Source organism: Lonchura striata, chromosome 1 (genome assembly GCF_046129695.1).
Source record: "Lonchura striata isolate bLonStr1 chromosome 1, bLonStr1.mat, whole genome shotgun sequence".
Classification (NCBI taxonomy): domain Eukaryota; kingdom Metazoa; phylum Chordata; class Aves; order Passeriformes; family Estrildidae; genus Lonchura; species Lonchura striata.
The window spans coordinates 152,636,877-152,658,844 of record NC_134603.1 but is presented as its reverse complement, the minus strand read 5'-3'; the positions used below and the strand labels follow the sequence as shown (position 1 = coordinate 152,658,844).

Here is a 21,968-nt window from a genome sequence, read left to right as displayed (position 1 = left end):
CAGGTTCCTTCACTCTGAGCAAAAAGAGTGGAGGAGGGGGAGGAAAAAGAAGAAAATAATAAAAAGGCAGCAGGACAAGGAGAAAATCTACACCGGGATGGTTTCTATGGAAAATATCGCCGGGATTCAGCGGAATCTGTTGTTAGCAACCAGTGCATACAGCCAGGGCGCCGCAGCCGAGGGGGCGATGGATGAGCTGGGGCTGATGATGAATATTCCCATCTCCCAGCCGGGTTCCAGCGGCGGGGATGAGCCCAGCCTCCTCATCCCACGTACGGGAAATCAGGAGAGGATTGCGCCTCTCACCTCAGCTCCAACCCGCCACCTGCACAGCAGCGCCCTGGCTGTATGCACTGGTTGCTAAAAACCAGATCCCCTTCGCAGCTTTCAAGTCAGCGTTTTATTTATTAAGTCACAAGGCTACTGGTCCTTAAAAGATCTCAAGTACGTGGCAGGGAAGAGACGGGCTGCGAGCCTCTTAGAGCCTCGGGGTGCCGCACTCGGCCACCACGAGAGCCGGCGGGGCTGTGAGGGGCGATGGCGCCGGGGAAGGGGACACGGCCATTACCCCGGCTGGCCCCGGGGAAGGGGACACGGCCATTACCCCGGCTGGCCCCGGGGAAGGGGACACGGCCATTACCCCGGCTGGCCCCGGGGAAGGGGGCACGGCCATTACCCCGGCTGGCCCCGGGGAAGGGGACACCGCCATTACCCCGGCTGGCCCCGGGGAAGGGGAAGGGGACACCGCCATTACCCCGGCTGGCCCCGGGGAAGGGGAAGGGGGCACGGCCATTACCCCGGCTGGCCCCGGGGAAGGGGACACGGCCATTACCCCGGCTGGCCCCGGGGAAGGGGACACCGCCATTACCCGGCTGGGCCCGGGGAAGGGGACACCGCCATTACCCGGCTGGCCCCGGGGAAGGGGGCACGGCCATTACCCCGGCTGGCCCCGGGGAAGGGGGCACGGCCATTACCCCGGCTGGCCCCGGGGAAGGGGACACCGCCATTACCCCGGCTGGCCCCGGGGAAGGGGACACGGCCATTACCCCGGCTGGCCCCGGGGAAGGGGACACCGCCATTACCCCGGCTGGCCCCGGGGAAGGGGACACCGCCATTACCCGGCTGGCCGAGCCCTGCCCGCCCGCACCGTCACTCGGCAACGGCGGCAGGCTGAGCAGGGGCCGGGCTGGGCACGGCTGAGGGAGCCCGAACATCGGCACAGGGATCGCAGAGCCGGGCTGGGCACGGCTGAGGGAGCCCGAATATCGGCACAGGGATCGCAGAGCCGGGCTGGGCACGGCTGAGGGGAGCCCACCCCCGACACGCAGGATTCCGGAGCCGGGCTGGACATGGCTGAAAGGAGCCCCAGCCGCGACCCTCAGGTAACGCAGCAGGCTGGGCAGCTCGGGCACAAATAGTGTAGCCCATAGTTGCGACTAAGCCTGTACACAGACCCTGAAAACAGCCACGCACAGAGAGTTGCACTTATCCTTGGGACGCACGGACACCCACATTCACAGACCTCCTGCACACAGAGACACCGCCCCTGCTATCTGCTTCATCCACGGAGATCCCCGCTGCATACACCCTGCACACACACCCTGTAAACAGCATCACACACAGAGCTCCCTGCAATCGGCTTCACTCACAGACCCCGCCATCAACAGCCTCACAAACACGCACCCACAGTCTCACACAGACCCTGCTGCAAAGAGCCTCTCGCATCCCTGCACATACAGATCCCCCATACAAACAGCCTCACACACACAGAGCCCCATACAAACAGCCTCGCATACACAGAGCCCTGGACACAAAAACCCCCATATAAACAGCCTCACACACACAGAGCACTGCACACAAAAACCCCCATATAAACAGCCTCACACACAGAGCCCTGGACACAAAAACCCCCATATAAACAGCCTCACACAGAGCACTGCACACCAAAACCCCCATACAAACAAGCCTCACACACACAGAGCCCTACACACAAAAACCCCTATATAAACAGCCTCACACACAAAGCCCTGGACACAAAAACCCGCATATAAACAGCCTCACACAGCACTGCACACCAAAACCCCCATACAAACAAGCCTCACACACACAGAGCCCTACACACAAAAACCCCCATATAAACAGCCTCACACAGAGCCCTGCACACCAAAACCCTCATACAAACAGTCTCACACACAAGTCCCCATACAAACAGCCTCACACACAGAGCCCTGCACACCAAAACCCCCATACAAACAGCCTCACACACAGAGCACTGCACACCAAAACCCCCATACAAACAGCCTCACACACAGAGCACTGCACACAAAACCCCCCATATAAACAGCCTCACACACACAGAGCCCTGGACACACAAACCCCCCCATACAAACAGCCCCACACATCCCTGCATACACCCTGGGATACAAACACACGCCCTGCACAAGGACTAACACACACACACAACCCATCCTCTGTTCAACACTTATATCTCACTCGCACACACTCTCCCCACTCACACAGCCCTATCCCTGCACAATCCATCACACACACTTGCACACAGAGAACTGTGTCCATCACCATCACCTACACAGCCAGACAGCACAAACACACAGACATCCACACCTCAGTGCTCCTGTGCACACACATCCCCTTTTCAGGTACCTTTTCCCATTTACAGCCGTTTGTATGCACCCAGTGATCTCTTCCCATCTTTTTTTTTTTTTCCCCAGGATATCTCCCACGTGTTGGCTGTCGCTTTTAAGGACCTGTACAGTGGAAATGTTTTTGAGGTGGACATGACAACAAACTGTATTAAGTCCCAAGAAGGAGACAATGTTTATCAAGACAGTTACACAGATGAGCTAGAGAAGGTACAAGTCCAAACCAAGTCAGAGTTTGGAGCTCTTTAGTCTTTACTTAGATCTTCTGTAAAATAAAATTTAAAGGCAGGTGTTGATCCTACAATTGTTATTTTAACGAAAATTTACTTGAGCACAGTTTACCACGGAACCTTTCAAGTAAGTTAATATTCACATGATCCTTCATGGTATTGTTATCTCTAGTTGGCTTTTCAGACACAGAGTACAACCAGTAAAAGCAGTAGCCCTTTAAATGCCTGTTTTACTGACTGAAAACTTTTCCCTGTACCTGCTGATCAGTGGCTCAGGTTTCTTACCTTGTCATCACTCCAATAGCTGTTGTCACTGTATAAGATGCTGGATGATGTGAGCCACAGGTGTTTTGTTCTGTTTTGTGTCACTGTGGAATGACAGTGTTTTAGCAGGCTTGTAAAGTGGTGATGTTTACTAATATGTATATGTTTACCTCTCAAAAACAAATAGAAGACATCTGCCTGTGACAGCTCAAATTTCTCTTTGTTCACCCATGCCTGTGGCAGCTTCTGGCTGAATGTCAGAGCCGGCTGACAGAAGCTGACAAAGCAGAAAAGGAGATCATTCAGGCCCAGGCCCGAGCAAAACGTGAAGAGAAAAGGGTTCTAAACCAGATGAAGATTGATGCAGGGGAAGATTTCCATAAACTGGGGCTGCCACCAGGTGAGAATTCTGAATGTTGCTCCCCAGTACATTCTTACAGTACCTGGACACTAACTTGGAGTTGGCTTTACGTCAACAGAGCAACTTTGAAAGATTTTGTGCAGAGGTTCAAGTTGAATAACGTCTGTTTAACATTGAGAAACTAAACAACCATGTCATGTTCATGGTATTAAATTTGGATGGAGGGGTTACCACCTAAATATTACAAGTATACAAAATTTGATATGTAGCAGCAACAAATAAATTAAATATTTCTCCAATGGGTGCTTAGCTGGGTTTGAACTGAATTTAGAATTGTAGAGATGCATATCCAAATCTTGGCATTAAAATACCATATTTGTTTCTATAATATTATTTCATATAAAATATATATAATATATTTCATATAAAATATATATAATACATAAAATATTATTTTATATTTAAAAATATTACCTGAAAAGGATGAGGTGTAAAAACAACATTACTGTGGATTGATCAAGACCATATGTTTTAAGAGGCTATTATTTTGCTTTTTTTTGTTTTGTTTTGTCTTGGGGTTTTTTTTGTTGTTGTTGTTGATTTTGCTTTTGGGTTTTTTATGTTTGTTTGTTGACTTTACTGTTGCAGTGGCATCCTCTTTTCAGTGGATTGTGGATAATGAACAAATAATAAAAAATAATTTAATCTGTCCTGAGGATTACATCACTGAGAAATTACCTCTTGCTAAAGCACCAAAAGGTAATTTTTGAAGCAGAAAGTAATTTAGACTTTTTAGAACATTCTATAATTGAAGTATTGGAGGATGTAGCAGATCTGAGTATGTTTTTATAGTTTTCGGCCAAAGCAGAAGGGACTCAAGTATTTTAAGAGTAAGATTCCACTAAGAACACATTGAACACATTTTCAAAGTGTAATTGATAAATTCAAAACTACTGAGTTTGGATGTTCTTAGATATAGTATTTGATCATTATTGCACATTTGTTTACAGTTCTTCCCATCTCACACAAAAACTGCATTAGTGTTCTCTCTCCATCCAATTTCATTAGCACAAAAGCTGCAACAACATCTTGTATATAGAGAAGGGAAATAGTTACATTAAAGTAAAAGCTATTTTCAGTGAAATGAAATTGTATTCTTTATTTAGGGTTTAAAGTTTTCCAGTTCTGGAAATATATTTGTTCTATTTGCACATGAAGATCAGTAACGAAAATATTTTGGACAATGTCAAGACTACTTCTTTTATTCATGTGTGAGCCAAGATTAAAGGTTTTAGGATCATTGAAATGAAGTTTTTCAGTCAAGCCAAAACAAACATTTCAGAGTAATCAGCTTAGTCAGATTTCAAGATTTGTACTTTGTTTTTTTCCATTATAATTCCAAACAAAGTGAAAAATCTCGCATGCCTTATAAGGTTAAAATATGGGAGTAATATAAGTGTATACAGCCTGTTTAATTAGTGCTTCTAAACGTTTTATTTTTAAAGTACTAAGCTTTGTTTGTACAAAATAAGTTCTAAAAGTACATTAAATTCTAGAGGATTTTTGCCAGCAACAAACTTCAAAATAAACTCATACAGCTGTGCTTAGACTAAATATTTGTTGTTCATGTTTTCCTCTTACAGAATTATTTTTTTCTTTGAATTGCAGGAGAATCAGAACCTGGATACCTGAAAGGGGCACGTAAACAACGTGCTTTTTCACTGGATGAGAGTGTCTACTTATCTGACAGTGTGACAAGTGTGTCTTCAGCTCTGTCCTCGACTCCAGACTACAGCCTTGAGGCTAAAACCATCAATAAGGTACATTTTACAAGTTAGTTTTAGTCTCACAAAACTAACAAGTTAGGTTTGATCTGTAAGACCTGTTGCTCTTTCTGCAACAAAGGGTAAATATCAACCCATTGTTGATTTGACACCAGTATTTATATTTATTCTGTTAAAAAAAGAGAAATACTGTATTTTCCACATCATTGTCATTGCTGTGTAGCTTTAAATACACATGTGTATCTTGCTTTTTCCTCATCCTCAAAATCACTTTGTTTCATGTTGCACCATGCACTCTTGTTTTTCAAAGAAAACTAAAGCCTTACAAAAAACAGCCACGAAAGAGAAGAGGTCCTGGAAAGCAGAGGAATTAAGTGAGTACCTCTCCAGACTTGAGAAAAGTCAGAATTTCTTGAAGAATCCACGCTTTTTTCCACCAAATACTCTGGATGGAGGCAAATCTCTTCTAATTTCTCAAGAAAAAGTGGAAGAAATCATAGCCAGAAGAAAAGCAGAAGATACCAAAGGGTATGCAGTGTGTACAGTTTCTGAATTCTGGGCTGGAATGCACAGAGCTCCTCTATAGAATTGCTGTGGATTTACTCAGAGATATTTTGAGCTAAATTTCTTATATAGTCTCTTAATAACAAAGTATGTCTGTATGATATTTTAGTTTTGCCAAAGGAGACATTTTGCAATTTCTTATTTTATCAGTATTTAGAGAACCAGGAAGTAAGATAATCTCTCCTTTTTTTTTATCTTTCAGTGATACCTCATTTGTTCCCGTGTTTCTTGCCAGTCCACCTTCTGTGCTGTTTTCATATGATAAAGCTGGGCAGGTTTATGAGGTGAGAAGGTTCTTTGTAGAGAGTTAATTCTGCCTCCCTGAAGAACTATATCCTATCATGATCTACATATTTCACCCGATGTTTCGCCGTTCTGAATTTTAATAAAAGTCTGAGTTTCTTCTGTATATTGAGTTTATGACCCTCTAACTTCCTTGAAGATACTCTATCACACCTGCCACTGACACACAAACCAGTGAAGACTAAATGGGCTCTTCTCAGTCTCTTTGTTTTGATAGTGTCTGATTCAGCCTCTGTTGAATAAACTGGGATTTTGGGGATGGTTGTGATGATGAAGTAGTTACTCCTAGCAGTAGTACCGGGCAATTGCAAATATTTTAATGAGTGGTGATAAATACAATGGAGCTTTTTTTTTTTTTTTTTTTTTTAATGAAGATGACTGTAGAGCTACAGAACATTACTTCAACAGGTCAACACGTCAGACTTATCCCCCCCTCTACTTCAGTATTTTTCATTTGGCCAGGTAAAAGCTCTTTTTCTGTCTTTAAAATGTTAACACATACAAAATCTAATTTACCTGCTCTAACAAAGATTTTCCAGAGAAGTTGTGTTTGGTTCTGTTAGCCATAGTGCTCAGTTCTTTAGAAGCTGACATCTGATTTAGGCCCATTCACATGCAACTCATAAGCAGATTGAAATTTTCTAATGAGGAATTCAAGAAGACTAAATTAAATGTTTGATGTTAGATTGAAATGTGTCTGTGGAATGCCTAGATGACATCTTATCCAAAATTCATCTAGGAACCGAGGTAGTTTCCACAGAAAACATTATAAGGAGATGGAAAGAAATAACACACTGCAATAAAGGACAGGTTAGAGGAAAAACAAGAAAATTACCTTTCCTACAGTAGGATAGCCAGGCATTGGGATAGATTGCCTAAGGAGATTGTGATACCCCAAGAATTGGAGGAATATTAAATATGAAGTTAGGTGCCTCCATGGAAGCCCTTTTGTCTTGTGGTAAGGCAATTCTGGGTAACGTCTCTAAGTTTCTCCTCGCTATTTTCTGTGTTTATGAGGAGTATATTTCAGACAAAGCAATCTTTGAGCTTCCTGGAACATGTGCACATTCCTAGATTGCACTGCTAGGCCTCTTGTGCCCTTTTTATCAGCTTGAATTAGGCAATAACTGGGGGGAATTTACAGGCATCATTCCAGAGGAAGATGTGATCATAAATACTACTGCCAATTTGGGGAGGTTGTAATTTTTTTTTTTTTTTTTAAATTTTATGCCTTTTTTTCTGTTTTTATTTTTTCCCCCAAGGAAAATATCCAGGAAAGGGAGGAATGATTGCTCCTGGGATGGCATGCCAGTATACAGTCCAGTTTATTCCTGAATATCTGGGAGATTATGAAGATTATCTATTAGTGGAGAGTCAAGGATCAGAATCTTTTGTCATCCCAATCCAAGCTAAAGTATCACTTCCAGTATTAACATGTCAGTGGTGTCCAAGTACTAAATTTCTCTAAAGTTAAAGCAGACTTCTTTTTTTAATTTGACTGTCTTCAATTTTGTGTCACAAAACATATGTGGAAAAAATTGTCAGTGCAGTTTCTACATTTTGATATCTATCTCATTTTCATTTATCATAGATTTATTAGTTATTAAAATGTAATCCTGTTGGATTTTACCTCAATTGTTTCTTCTTGTCATCTTAGGCTCTTCTTGTTCACTATATTAGACAAGTGAGTAGGGGCCACATTTCTAGGTTTGTGTTTTGTCGATTCCTTAACTCCCAATTGTAATTGCTAATTCTAAATATTATGGAATTATTTTTTAGTTATAATTATTTGATGCTATTCATTGATGTTCATGGAATGTGAAATTAATTATAAATGGTTATGGTATACCTGAACCTCTCAGATATCTAAGCTCAACTATAATAAACAGGATTACTTTTGCAAAAATTTGCTTTGATTTTTTTGTAAATTCACTTCTCCTGTTATACTGAGTTTTTCTAAAAAAAAATCATCTTACTTTTTATCATTCAATAATCTTTAAGGAGGAAAAGAACATCTTACATCATTAAAATGTAAGATGAATGTAGAAATATACATCTCACACTGTCCAACTTTGAAACGGAAAGAATTTGAGGGGGTTTAGGATTGCAAAACTTGGTGTGGTCTCATGCAGTAATGTCTGTAAAGAGTTATTTAATCAGCAGCCGTCACTGTCTCTGGAGTCTGATTTTCTGCGTTACTCCTTGCAGTGCCTGACTTTATAGACTGTGGTCCCTGCCTTGTTGGAAGAATAAAAACAACAGCAGTTTTGTGCAGAAATGAGGGAGTTAGGACTGGGAAGTTCGCTATAATGCCAGAGAAAGCCTGGCCAGCTCCTGATTCGGGGGTGAGTGATTAGAAGGGAAATACTGGACCCAGCATGGTGTGGGTGCCCTGGTATGGAGGCCTTTTGAGCCACTCATGTTGTATTAGCACAGAAGTCATAAGGCCTTGCTGGAGATATCTGCATTGTGCCATTCCTTTATCCTGAAAAGCAGTCTCCCTGGATGCCTGTACCTCCTTCTTGTGCTCTGGTTTTCCTGTGGGAGAGCTTGTCTTGCTCAGGGGAGAAGTAAACTGAGGCATAAATGAGGGAAAGGAAAACTGGCTCAAGCTTTAACCTTACCCTTGAAGCAAATAGAAATGCTATCAGTTCTAGCATTGCTTGAGGTAATTTACTCTCCCTCCTCAACAAAAAACATCCTTTACTGACCTTGCTGCACCTGTAGACACAGCAATCCAATCCAGTTCTGCTCTGTCCCCATCACAAACCAGGGCCTAAGTAGGATGGGCAAAGGAGATAAAATGGGACAGGTAGACTGGCATTATTGGTTTTGGAGAAAGAGCAGGTGGGCCAAGTTGTCTCTCCAGAGACTTTACAGTTCCAACTCAAAGTGAGTTTTAAGCATGCAGAAACAGACAGAGCCCCTCTCTCAGGCAGAGCTGTTCTCCTGTGATTATGAATATTAGGGCTTCTGACACTGTCATTTGTCTTCAGAGAACTGCACTTTCCCTTCTGCTTTCACCAAGTTCATTATAAAGCAGGGAGCATTTTTTTAAATTAAGCCATATTTATTAGCCACACTCTTTTGAGATGTGTGAAAAAAAATTTATGGTAAGAGGTAAAACAGTCATGTAGTATACTGCCTGTTTCAGGTAAATCTGTGTTTTAAACACAGCAATCTGATCAATTTAAATTTTGTTTTGTTTTGTTTTTGTTTAAATGCTTTAGGTGGCTGCCACTGCTGATTTTGTGATACAAGATCCTTTTGGGATCCAGCCTGCTGTTTTGGAGCTATCTCCAGGGCAGAATGCAACAGTAGAGGTTAGTGCCAACTGCTCGAGAAAGGTTTTTTAATTCACCAAATAAATTAACAAGCAAGATCATTTTAGAAGACCTGGCTCAACCTTGCAAGTTTGGGTTTATGTGAGCAAAAAATGACTCTGTTTCTTGTAACTGTTACTTTTAATTACTAATTACTAAAACTGTCCTTCAGGGAATATTTACAAATTGAAGTGTATTAGTTAGGGGAGAGAAAACAGTCACAGACCTTGCTATTTCCCTTCTCTCTTTCAGGTAGTGTTTTTCCCTTCTTTGCCAGAAGCCTCACAGCAAACATTCACCATTTTGTGTGACAATTATCCAATCAATTATATTACACTCACAGGTTTGTTTCTAGCACCTTTCTAATTCCATAGATATTCAGATAATGTGAGTGGTGATTGTTGGTGTGAAGTGATGGTAACATTTTGGGTCATTGGCTTAAGCAAATACTGGCATTTTCTTTTTGTATTGTTGTTACTGCTCCTTCCCAGTGCATGGATACACTGGATTCAGAAAACATCGAGCTCTTAACATTTGGTAGGCAAAAATCCAAATGTAAAATGTCACCAAGTCACAGGAAAGAAAACCAGCTGACAGGTGCAACTCATCTCTTTTACTTTTCTGTTAATAAGATAACTTGACAAACTATGAATCATGAGGTGTAACAGGGCAGAAATGAACCACATTTGGACCTTTTGAGGTAGGCAGTCTTTGGATTAACTAATGAAATCAATTCAAATTCTTGTAAGTGTTGGTGCTAGTATTGTAATATAACTGCTATAACATGAGGCTTGGTTTGTCATCTATTGAATCACTTTATCACATGTATTTACTTTGGATTTTTAAAATTCATTTGCTGCTTATTTTAATTCTAATATACTGCTCAAAACATCTGGGAGCCACATTGTCAACCACTGTAAACACCCTGCTCACTTCAGTGAAACCATGCTGATGTAAGTGAGCTGACATCCCTGTCAATGAAATTCAGGAACAGAAGGTCTCTGTTAACAGATGTTGATAGACACAACATCAGGATTGTACAATTAACACATTGGAGTTTTGAAACGTGAGGAAACACCAGATATTATCAACAATGAAGATTGATGACATTTACTATTGATGATGTGAGCTATGTTAATAGTCAGATAGTGAACAGTAATACGTAATTATTTCTTCCAGGGCTTGGAGAGGTGATTGCTCTGGAGCTTTTGTTTGTCACGGGTGGAGAAAGCAAAGCTCAGCTGGGTGAAGTCACTGATGCAACAGCACAGCACCTCATACGATTCGAGCCCCAAAACCCACAGAGCACTAAGGAGAAGAGACTGCTTATAAAGAACTCCACGTAGGTAGCTGCTATTAGAGTAATGCTCTGCAGTGTGGCCATACTGGTAGGGATCTTATTTGTCATCTCTGCTCTCTCAAGCTGGAGAAACCTTTGTGCCTTTGACAAACCTTTTGCAGTAGCTTTGCTTCTTTTTGCTCCTTTCTGTTTGGTAATTAAGGTTGAAGGAATGTTGTACATTGTTCAAGCATTATGGCAACCATTAGCCAAGGTCAATATCTTTGCTTCAATAGAGGTAAATCTACAAAAAATTCATAAATATACATGTTTGCAGGAAATACTTACAGGGTGATCCAGGTGAAATTTATGTAACTTTAAATATCTACTACATATACTTTTGCAACTGAGATAAGCACTCTTTTCCTTTCATATTGCAGGGAATAGATGCTTCCAAACATACAATTCTGATTGTAGACATGTCCCATTGAAAACTCATAGTACATTCTGGACTCCACAGAATCAGAATGGGAGCCCCGTGTAATTAACTCACGTTAAAACTCTCAGATGGTTCCTACAACTGAGTCCTTAAAGAGTTAAATATAAATTCAATTTGAAGTCAACAAATGTGTCCTTATGGACAATTACATCGTACTGAACATAGCGGCATCCTGATTTTGTTCAGAATCAATCAGACTTTAACAGGAATACACTTGTGCATGATTGCAGCAGATAGAGGCTGTAGACCATCAAAGCAGTGAGAAGGTCAATGCTGGGTTTAGGACCATTAATCTAAATTGCTGTTTCCAAGCAGTGAATATCTGGCAGTTTGTTTTGTGGCCTGGAAATCACACATGCATAATGCCAGAACAGGCTGATGTTTGAATAGAGAAAGTGTGATTGGTGAACTGGACATTGTAAACTGACAACGGATGTGACTGTGCCAGTTTCCACATTTTCTCTGTGCTATAATCACCACAGCACTCCCTGCACATCTGGTGTCAGTATTTGAATAAAACAAAGCTGTCCAGGCTGAGAGTAAACTCCATAGAAGCAGGAAAAATAAACATTCTTTCTGCTACAGAAAGTGAAACAAAAAATTGTAAATGTCCAGTTTTATCAGTGATACTTTCAAATTCTAGTGTCCTTCTTCCCCCTAAGGCAGAATTTTTGAGGTCAGCACGAGCAAGATTCTCAAACCCATGAAGACATTCCATGGAATACACTTCTGCTGAAACAACCTAGTTAAGCAACCTTTTCTGGATTGCAGAGAGTGAGGCAGAGCCATGGCTATAATTTTAGATTGAGCCATTGTGCTTTGCTGACATGTTAAAGACCACATCTTGCACTTGGATTAAATTCAGAATGTGATTTAGGTCATCAGCACTGATCCAAAGCAAATGTACTGGTGTCAGCAGGAATGGACCTGTTCATCCCAGATCTTTGAAAAAAATAATCGCAGAGTTTCTAAAACTTGGATTACATGAAAAGTTCAAATAAGGCAAGAAAGTGTTACAATATCTTACACACTTATAGAATTTACTTTCACATATTACCCTGGAATTTAGTAGCAGCAGTTTGGGCTGCTACACGTATTAGCATGTTCTTTGTATGATTTATATACTCTGACTCTGATGCCTCAGCAGCTTTGCAACTCACAAAAACTGGGAAGTCAAACCCCTGTAATCTGTAAAGAGAGGAATTTCCTACCTGAAAAAAGGATCTGAACATTTTCTTAATGTATTTTTACTCAAAAATATCTTAATGTATTTTACTCAAAAAATACAATTTTTTAAAATCATATATTTTCTGTTGTTTATTGACTTGTTTGCAGCCATCAAGAGCTTCCCTTCTTCTGGCAGATAACAAAGCCTAATCTGAAACCATTAATACCAGAAGAAACTGCAGACTTTACAGAGGTCAAAAAAAATCAAGATCCAGAATCAGCCTTCTCCCTAAATCCTGAGCAGGGAGTTTTGCTTCCCTGTGCAGATCATGAGTTTATTCTCACTTATGCTCCACAGGAGGTATGGCTTGTGATTACTTCCTATCTACAAATCCAGCTGTGTATTTTTATTCAAGTCATAAAATCCTTGCTGTGGAACTTTTCTAAATTAAATTAATTAGCTGGTACCATGCTCTGATAAACAGTGTTCAAAATGTAAAAAGTTACTGAAAGAAAACATGTTTTGACTGCAAAATGTGAGACAGTTTCTGATCTCATATAATTTTGGGGACTGACTGGATGCAGTTAATTTTACACTGAAATTGTGGACACATCCTCATTCTGCAGCTGTGCTGGCTGGTGAAGTTACCACCTTCACCCCTCTATCAGCTCCTCCACGAGCTCCTGACCCTTGCCCCTCTCCTTGGGGATGTGCCTTGTACCTACTCCAGTCTAAATAAGTTAGTTAACAAACACTGATTATTTAAACTGTTTCCAGCTGTAGTTTTTTTGGCCTGCAATGGGTCCTATGAACAGCTGAGTGGTGAATTAAGGGGCTAGTAGGAGCCTTTAGCAGAGAAATGCTGTGTGCAGCTGTGGGTAAGAAGGGTGCAAGGATGTTGGGATGCAGTTATCCCAGGGACTGTTCTCTCAGTTTCTGCTCCCCTGTCCCTGTAAATAAGGAGCATGAGCTCACTGTATTTAGAGAAACCTGATACAAAGAAAGTTCAAGAGTGGGAATGTCCCATGCAGTGTTGATTGACAGACATAAGAAATACCTCAGATAAGTATGGAACAGAAACTACCCGGCTATTTAAAAATAATTTGTTCATAGAATATATATTGAATTAAAATATACATTAAAATTAGTATTTGTCTACAAACAAATGAAGCTTTTGCATAGTCCTTCAGATTTAAGGCCTGCTTCTGTGTTTCTTTCCCCCCACTCCATTAGAATACAGAAGGCATTCTCTTCCCATGATGGAAAAGTCATGTTTCTTACTTAAGATTAGATTGATGATCAATTAAGCTGAATACTCTTGAGCAGTTAGAAGAAACTTCTCAATTAGTACAGCAGTACTGAGCTTAATTTGGGGAGCCTTTACAGATGCTTGTATGTAGTATGTAATATACAGGGGAAATAATAACAGGCATGTCAAAAATGAGTATTTTTCTTGGAACCATACACCATGAGATCAGAATCTGGCTTAATATTTTGCAGTCAAACATGTTTTCTTTTAGTAACTCCAGAGTTTGAATATTGTTTATCAGAGTTTAGTACTCTGATGATGATCATTTATCCTTTACATGTAAATCACTTTTCCATCTTTTTTTGATCTTCAACATAAATGATTACTTGATACTAAAATCCTTTTCTCCTTCATCTGTGCAGCTGAAGAGTTATCATAGTGTGCTGCAGATGGTAGTGAGGGACATTCTAGAATCACCTTGGTAAGCTGAGAAACATTCCCCAGTAAGATATGTAGCCACAATTTATCTGTTCTATTACTTTAAGTTAGTGGGATTTGTCTTCTTTCTGGTGATGATGAATTGACAAGTATAAAGAATATTACCTGTAGAAGTAGTTGTGGTACAAAGAACATCTCTGATATCCTCCCCCATGTCCAGACACATGCCTGGCCCTGGCTTTTCCCCTCTTGGAAAAAGATAATACTGTCATTTTTTTCTGCTTATTTTCCAGCGTTCCCTGCTATTACTCTTTGCCACAGCTGTATGTGACTTAGATACTTGTTCATGGACAGACTGGAACAACTAAAATACTTTAAAGTATAATGAAGTTTTTAATTGGCTAAGCTAATTGCCCACAGGCACTCTGTACTTGAGAAACTTGTGATGGTTGTCAGTTTTGATCTGGCAATTAAAAGACAGGATCAAATTTAACACAGGTTTGACATAGTTAATGATTCTACCATATTTCCTCCCAAAGTTTGATAGAAGAGAGGATGCTTCAAAACATCCCAAAATGCAGAGTAGAGGATGTAATAGCACTGGAAATAGAAGTTAAAGGCTCAACAGAACCATTTCATCTTCTTCTGGAACCATATGCTGTTATCATACCTGGAGAAAATTTCATTGGTGTAAATATCAAGAAAACATTTAAGGTTTGTGTGCTTTTGACTTCACTGTTGTCATGTGGTTTGTGTCACTGGATGTCATAGGTGTTATTAGAAGATATCAGACGGTCAGTGTTATTTTAGTTTTCCTGAAATATTTTTAAAGGAGGCCATGAATCCAGAAGGGTCTGCACTGAAATGCCCTACCCAGCCTGCTCAGCCCTAGCCTCCAGGCAGCAGCCTTTGCTCCTTTTTAATCTCTCCAGTTTGATACCACAGAGTCTGACCCTCCTCAATGTTTTTCTGGGTCACTAGCCTGTTGCTTATCACTTTGTCATCCCTGTAGTGTAAAAAGTTTTCCAGCTGGGATGAATAGTCAATGGATGTTAAATTAGTTCATAACCGAGGCACTGTTCATGCAAAGAACTACAGGAAGCACAGAAGAGCTAAAAAAACACTTATGCTGGATTTTACTAGATGTTATTCTTTCCTGCATGTTCTGGTAATTTCTCTTTGGCCATTCTGGGACAGAATGCTGTTGCAATTGTCCCCTCACACAGCATCCCCTTCACTACAGATCAGGATCCTTTTGATTTTAGACTCACTTGGGAAAAACAGGCCTGTTAGCAAGAGCCAGGCAGGAAGACATTTCCCAGTTAATGCTTTTCCCACTTTTTCTTAGAGATCCTGCTAATCAGCCTTTGGTGTTAAGATTTCTCTCCCTAGAACTTACTTTTTTTCAATTTAAGGCAGCCATCTCATACTTCCCAGTAACCCAGTATAACTACACATGTCATAGAGGTAATTAAGCCACTTACTGATGATATAACAACATCCTTTGCAGTTTCCAATTGTTTTTTATTTTTAGTTTTAGAAGTACAAGAATTTGAACTGTACTTAGAGATAATTGTACTTCAGAGAACAAATTTATTTTCTGTAGTTAAGAAATAATGTTTTGACTAGATCTGAAGAGGAGGCCAAACATTTCAAGAGCTTGCATCTCCCTCACAAACAGAGCGTTTGGCAAAAAAAACCAAACAAACAAAAAAAAAAAAAAAAACAAAAAGAAAACAACAACAACAAAAAACTGTACTCAAAAGATTTTCAGTTTATGTTTAGAAATTCCATTACATTTTTGGAAAATGGGGGGAAATTTAGGAGTCTCAAGTATGAGAATGTTCTTGGAATGAATTATTAATGGATTCTCTTCAGGTTTGAGGGAACACTTTCACCCATGCAAAGGAGACACTTAAATGATGACTCTCAAAACCTAGTTTGCAGTGTATCAGTGCTCTCAGCAAAATGACTTGCTGCTCTGAAAACTTAAAGTGCATTAATTGTCTCATTGATTTTAATTGTTTCAGCTGTGGAACAACAGCAAAACATTGATCAAGTACACATGGGAGATAATTGCAGACTGTGAGATCCTCGAAGTTGAGCCTCGTACTGGTGTCATAGGTAAAGTTTCTGTGACTTGCAAGCAGTAATTAATGAAAGACATGACAGTAATTTATTATATTAATTTATCACAGTCACAGAGCATTATAATGCAAACTGAAAAATTAGCCCACTGGAGCCAGCAGGAGACTTAATTTGATTCCAGAAGCTTTAGTAACACTCTTGAAACAGGTGGTTTCTTTAAAGAAGTAAGACAGGAGCCTGGTATTTTCTCTTCTAGACGTGAATGAATGCTGTGAATTTGTCCTGGCAATTTCTGGAAGCAAACCTGGGGTCATCAGCCGTAACCTGCTGTGTCACATTGAGCACTGTCCAGAGCCAGTTGTGCTGCATGTTGAGGCTGCTTTTAAGGTAGGAGGAGTTCAGTCTTGCAGGATGAGCTGTGTGGCCTGGCCATTGTCCAAATAAAGATTTTTTGCCTCTCAATGGCTTGAGAAATCTTAAGTGGTTACAAACAGGAGTTATTTTTGCTGTAGTGACTGTTAAGTCAATGTTGATATTCCCATGATACACAATTTTGCTGCATTACACAGTGCTTTTGCTTTCTGATATTCTCTGTGAAATAAAATGCTAATGCTAGATAATACATGTTTCTTAATGTGGCAGTTTTGGCAGAGGTGTCCATTCTGATGTCTGTTTCCTGCTGTCCTAGGGTCCATTTCTTTGTATTGATGTTCCATCACTCCGGTTTGGTTTGACTAAGCAGGGTGAGACTGTGTCAAGAACCTTTGAAATTAAAAATCTCTCTCAGGTGCCAGCACTGTGGAGGATGCAAGAAAGCCAGGTTTTCCTAGCTCAAAGGAATGAAGAGGTAAGTCTCTGCTACAGCTGGCTGCATTCCCTCCTTAGCTATTTTATTTCTTCTGCTTAGGAGTTGTATTATTCATTCCAGCTATCTGAAGTTTTAATTTTTATGACTTCTTATGAAACTAGTCCTGCACAGTTTCATAAGTGCATGAGTTCTTTTGAGATTTAATGCTTCTTTACAGTTCTTCTCTATTTCTCTTTGTTACAAATCCCCTGGCAGCCTGATCCAAAGAGACACAGAATATTTCCTGAATGACAGTTACTTCAGCTGCTGCTGCTATAAGTAAGAATTCATGGCTTTAGGAGAGCTGAGACTGCTGAACACCCTTCCCACACACCCACATCAGCATCTTGGACAATAATCTGAGTCCCCACTCCTCGCTGATGCTCTTCCTGTGTCCACTTTCCCAACCCTTCTTCCTCACCCTTCTGCCCAAGAACCTCTCCCACTCATGGCACCTTGCTGCTGCCTGGGAACAGGTGCTGCTGCTGAGACTGATTGCTTCTCCTTCACGTTCCCTGTCAGTCCATGCACAGCTGACCCTGCTGTGCCCTTGGCTCTGACTGCCCTTCTCTCAGAAGCAAAGCCCTGCCTCCTTGTGTAGCCAGGCTTTCACAAAGCTGGGACTGTGCTTCCTGACAACAACCCAGGTGGGACTCGAGGGGCAGAGTTAAAGGACACATCTCAGGAAAAATTAGACACTTTGAAGCCCTAACTAGATTGTGTGGCTTCAACATTTTACTCTTGCTTTGCACAAGTCAAAAAGTTTCTGTTCCCTCTCTCCTCTCCCAGGTATCCACCTTCACCATCCTGCCATCATCTGGAGAAATTCCTCCTTTGGGTCTATGCACAGTTTCAGTTCACTTCACATCATTGCAGTGCCAGCGTCTCCAGACAGTGCTGGAACTGGAGGTTGAAAATGGAGAAGGAAGGTAAGGTGGAAAAACAGCATTTGTTTTGTTTTTCCTGAGATTCACATCTGGTTTTCACTTCAGGTAGTTTTCTCTCCCACAGCAAAAATATGAACTCGCAGTGGGGTTGTGTAACCTATCAATGAACTATCAAATTTCTAATATTGCTAAATAAACATAAACATCATTCTTCCCAGCATGCTGTTTTATGTCTAGCACGTTTCATTAACAATAACAATAGACCATCTGTGTGTTTATTTCCAGTCATCTTCCTGTTTTTGTTGAAGTTCAGACCCCCCAAGCGTGCCTGATATCTAGTCATCTAGTATTCACTGAAATTTATACTGGAGTTCCTGTCAAAGCAACCAGTAAACTTTTTAACCAGACACTGCTGCCAGCAAAATACTTATGGGGAAAGGTAAATGCTCTTTTAATGGGTGAAGCATACAGCAGGGATGGAAACTGCAATTTCAGTAAGAATACAAATAATGACTATTGTTAAAAGCTTTTCTGATGTATCTTTTGAGTTGCTGTTTTACTGGCTTGGGAGCAGAACTTCAGCTTTAGACCAACCTTTATTAAAAGATTAATTACCAGTTTATGTCATTATGTTCTTACTATCTGTGGATCCCTGAGAAAATGGATGAGCAGATGTGAGAGGTCATAGGATGTAAAGCCACCAGGGTGTTAAACAAAGTTTGCACTTAATTTAGTAAAACAAAGAAATTATGGTACTTTTGAATTGTGTCTGAATTCTGCTTAAATTTCACATTCTGGCTGGGATTCAGCTTACAGAGTAGGAGCCCAAACTTAATGTCAGTATTTAAGCTGTGATCTGATCTCTCTTTTCAGTCAATGGAAATTTGTCAGTGCCTTGGTCACTGAGATCTGGCATCCATCACATCTGACATCCAGAGTTCAGCTCAATTGCCTACATAAAAAGCACTCAGTGCCACTCAAGGTGTCCTCAGGTGCCCAAGGGATCCTAACAGAGCATGTGCATGGTATAGGACCTATATACAGGAAAACACTTTAGAGTATCTGGAGCCTAGGAGGAATATGTAGAGCATTTTTCCTGATGTGTGATGCTGATGTGTGAGCAAATGAGTGGAAGCCCTGGGTACATTCCATACTGGTCACTTAGGGAAGGTGCCAACACCAGGATCATGTCTCCCTCACCTCTTGTGGAGAGAGGTGGGGCACATCTGGGATCCTGCTCTGATATCAGATAGATTGGCTTCGCCCTGAAAAGGCTTGAGACTGTGAGAGGGGTGACAGTGGCTCTACTCCCAGCCCAGCAGCCTCAGCTGGGCATCTGAAGTTACCTGGAGTGAATGTGGGCATGAGGATCTTATCAACCCATGGGGAACTGTAAAGCCAGTCTTGACAAACTGTAGGTGTTGCTGCCTGAGAGTGTCCTAAGCCTGAGAATAGCTTGGTCTTTTTAGAAGAGGCAATGTGAGGGAATGAGCATGAGCTGAATGTCCTTTCTGTTTGGCAGCTCCTTGGAAGCCAGGCAGCTTCCTGCTCCATCGTGGTGTCCCCTGCCAGTGGCACCTTAGGTCCAAATGAAGAGAAGGAATTCTGCATAGAGCTGTCAGCTAACATTGTGGTAAGTTTACAAACTGATACACTTTTATAAAAACAGCAACACTGGCTTTTCATTGCACCTCCATCTGGCAAAGAGAAGGAATTCTGTGTACAAAACCACATGCTCTTTTCCCCATAAAATATCTCTGAAATGGCTTTGCTTTAGAGGTACCATAGTTGAAGGCAAGAATTTTAAAAGTGCACATGGTGTGCAATTCCTACCCTGCCTCTTTATATCTCAGCTGTTCCTGTTTTCTTCCTTTCTTAAAGTCCTGTACCATTGCTCTTAATGCTTATCACTCTTCTTGGAGCATACAGATCCTCACTTTGGATTATCTGGAATAATATAGAGCAGAGTGGCATATACAGTGTATATTTGGTTTTCTGAATGCAGCTAGGCTCATAACATTTTGATATTTGAAAACTTAAAAGGGGCTGATGAGACAAAGAGTCTGTAAAATACAGGATCAGAGCTTACAAACTCCAGGAATTCAGAAAAATACTTTACAAGGGCATTCAAATAGCTGAGCTAATGCAGCTAAATACAGGATCTTCCTTTCGATACGGTGTCTTAGTTCCCATTACAGTCAGTGGAAACTTGGGTTTCATTTATTTACTTAAAGGTAGGTGTTCAGTACTATCAGAGTTAGTATTTAAAATTATGTATCTGTGGCACTTGGGAATATGGTTTAGTGGTGGCCTTGGCTGTGCTGGATTAATGTTTGGACTCAGTCATCTTAGAAGTCTTTTCCAATCTAAATTATTCTATGATTCAATACTTGGAGTAAAGGAATTATGTCAGAAATCAGTAATGGAGCAGTTTTAGGCTCGCAGACAGCTGCAGGTACAAAGCCAATAAACGGCCACAAATTTTTACTTTAGTACTGCCTTCTAAGCAGCTCTGATATTGCAGAAGATGCACTGAAAACAATTTAGTAAAACATCTCACAATTCTATTTTTCTGGGTTTAATCCAGGGAAGTTTACACATTTTTTAAAAATAAATACCCTAAAGAGTCTACCTTTCTTTTGTGATATATGCTTCATTCACAAGGAAACTTGATTCTTTGCTTTTCAGGGTGAGCTGAAAGACCTCACACTTTCCTGTAGCATAGAAGACATGGCTGAACCCCTCTTTCTGAGCATTTCTGGAGAAGTGAAGGGACTACATGTCACCTACTCAGTACCTTCTGGCAGTGGAATTTACAGGTAATACCTGACTGATTTTTATTTCATTTTCCTGATACACAGAACAATGACTGTATTTTGGAACATGTTCATCTTTTAATATAAGTAAATATGTCTTTAATTTGGTAGACTGGCATGTTATACAGGATAAAATTTTGACCTCAAATAAATCCTTATATGGGTAGAAGTGAAAAAATGAAAAGCAGAAAATGCTGGTGGCAAAAATCATAGACAGCATGGTCCTTTTACACTGTGCAACCACACTGCATGTTGCACATTTCTAAATCTCCTGAAATCGTCTGTGGCATAAGAAAGTAAGACCTGTGTCTAAATGCTACGTCTATTTTTTCTGGCAGTGATGAAGGACAAATGCCACAAAGCCCATGTGAGCTTCTTTTGGACTTTGGGTCTGAAGTTGCAGTAAAAGATGTTGTAAAGCATCAGCTGATTCTTACAAATCTTACTGCAATCAGTGCTCCATTCACGCTGGAAGCTGAATATTTTAGTGCCTGTTTGCTGCCTCCAGAACAAGGAGCCTGCCCGTAAGTCTTGCTGTTCTGCATAATGACTCAAATACTAATTTACATCTGGCTTAAACCTGAAATCAGATTTTTTTTTTTCCATGCTCTCCAAGCTACCCGGTGAAAAGAAGGGGACCTGTCACAGAGCATACAGCCAGAAGAGTAAAGTCAGGTATGAAAATATCTCTCCAGTGCAGAGAAGGTGAAAGCCAGCTGACTGCTTTATTCAGCACTAAATGTGCCAGTCAGGCACATCTCATTGTTGGAGTATCTGGTGAAGTCTAAACTGTTAAATTACTTAATTCCTCAGTGCTTTCCTGAGTTTGAAAGCCCACCTTGTGTAAGCATTAGGTCAATCTCTCTCTTCCCCTTCTGCTTTTATCTCTTTTCCTTTCTTTCTTTTTCTCTCTTCTTCATCTTTTTCTTGCAAACAACAGTATGAAACAAAGTTGGTGACTCTGGTGACAGTTCCCTCCAAGAACACTCCCAGCACATGGGATGGATGACATACAGAATGTTTGGCTCTTTCTTTCTGTGCTGGTTTTGCTGATTTGGAACTCCTACACAGTTTTCCAGTACCAGTGCAGCAGGCTTTTCTCCCTCAAACCCTTTACTATACCCTCCCCACTATGGAAAGCTACAGCACAGCCCATCTGTCATTTCTGATGTGTTGTACTGAAAAATGATAATATTTACAGCCACATG

General features: G+C 40.9%; 1 protein-coding gene across 1 annotated transcript in view; it reads left to right on the top strand.

Moving 5' to 3' along the window:
- The first annotated feature begins 1,338 nt into the window (after positions 1 to 1,338).
- DLEC1 (DLEC1 cilia and flagella associated protein) overlaps positions 1,339 to 21,968 on the top strand; it is a 32,665-nt gene continuing 12,035 nt past the window's right edge. Inside the window, exons 1-25 of the mRNA XM_077783048.1 lie at positions 1,339 to 1,382; positions 2,730 to 2,870; positions 3,398 to 3,554; positions 4,164 to 4,274; positions 5,184 to 5,335; positions 5,610 to 5,827; positions 6,066 to 6,147; positions 6,541 to 6,628; positions 7,429 to 7,602; positions 8,375 to 8,511; positions 9,397 to 9,489; positions 9,742 to 9,832; positions 10,669 to 10,831; positions 12,603 to 12,795; positions 14,107 to 14,165; positions 14,662 to 14,836; positions 16,153 to 16,246; positions 16,467 to 16,597; positions 16,899 to 17,057; positions 17,847 to 17,986; positions 18,230 to 18,383; positions 19,467 to 19,577; positions 20,633 to 20,763; positions 21,099 to 21,284; positions 21,377 to 21,435. Of these exons, the coding sequence (XP_077639174.1) occupies positions 1,350 to 1,382; positions 2,730 to 2,870; positions 3,398 to 3,554; positions 4,164 to 4,274; positions 5,184 to 5,335; positions 5,610 to 5,827; positions 6,066 to 6,147; positions 6,541 to 6,628; positions 7,429 to 7,602; positions 8,375 to 8,511; positions 9,397 to 9,489; positions 9,742 to 9,832; positions 10,669 to 10,831; positions 12,603 to 12,795; positions 14,107 to 14,165; positions 14,662 to 14,836; positions 16,153 to 16,246; positions 16,467 to 16,597; positions 16,899 to 17,057; positions 17,847 to 17,986; positions 18,230 to 18,383; positions 19,467 to 19,577; positions 20,633 to 20,763; positions 21,099 to 21,284; positions 21,377 to 21,435 (3,232 nt within the window). The 5' untranslated portion in view covers positions 1,339 to 1,349. The remainder of the gene's footprint in view (positions 1,383 to 2,729; positions 2,871 to 3,397; positions 3,555 to 4,163; positions 4,275 to 5,183; positions 5,336 to 5,609; positions 5,828 to 6,065; positions 6,148 to 6,540; positions 6,629 to 7,428; positions 7,603 to 8,374; positions 8,512 to 9,396; positions 9,490 to 9,741; positions 9,833 to 10,668; positions 10,832 to 12,602; positions 12,796 to 14,106; positions 14,166 to 14,661; positions 14,837 to 16,152; positions 16,247 to 16,466; positions 16,598 to 16,898; positions 17,058 to 17,846; positions 17,987 to 18,229; positions 18,384 to 19,466; positions 19,578 to 20,632; positions 20,764 to 21,098; positions 21,285 to 21,376; positions 21,436 to 21,968) is intronic.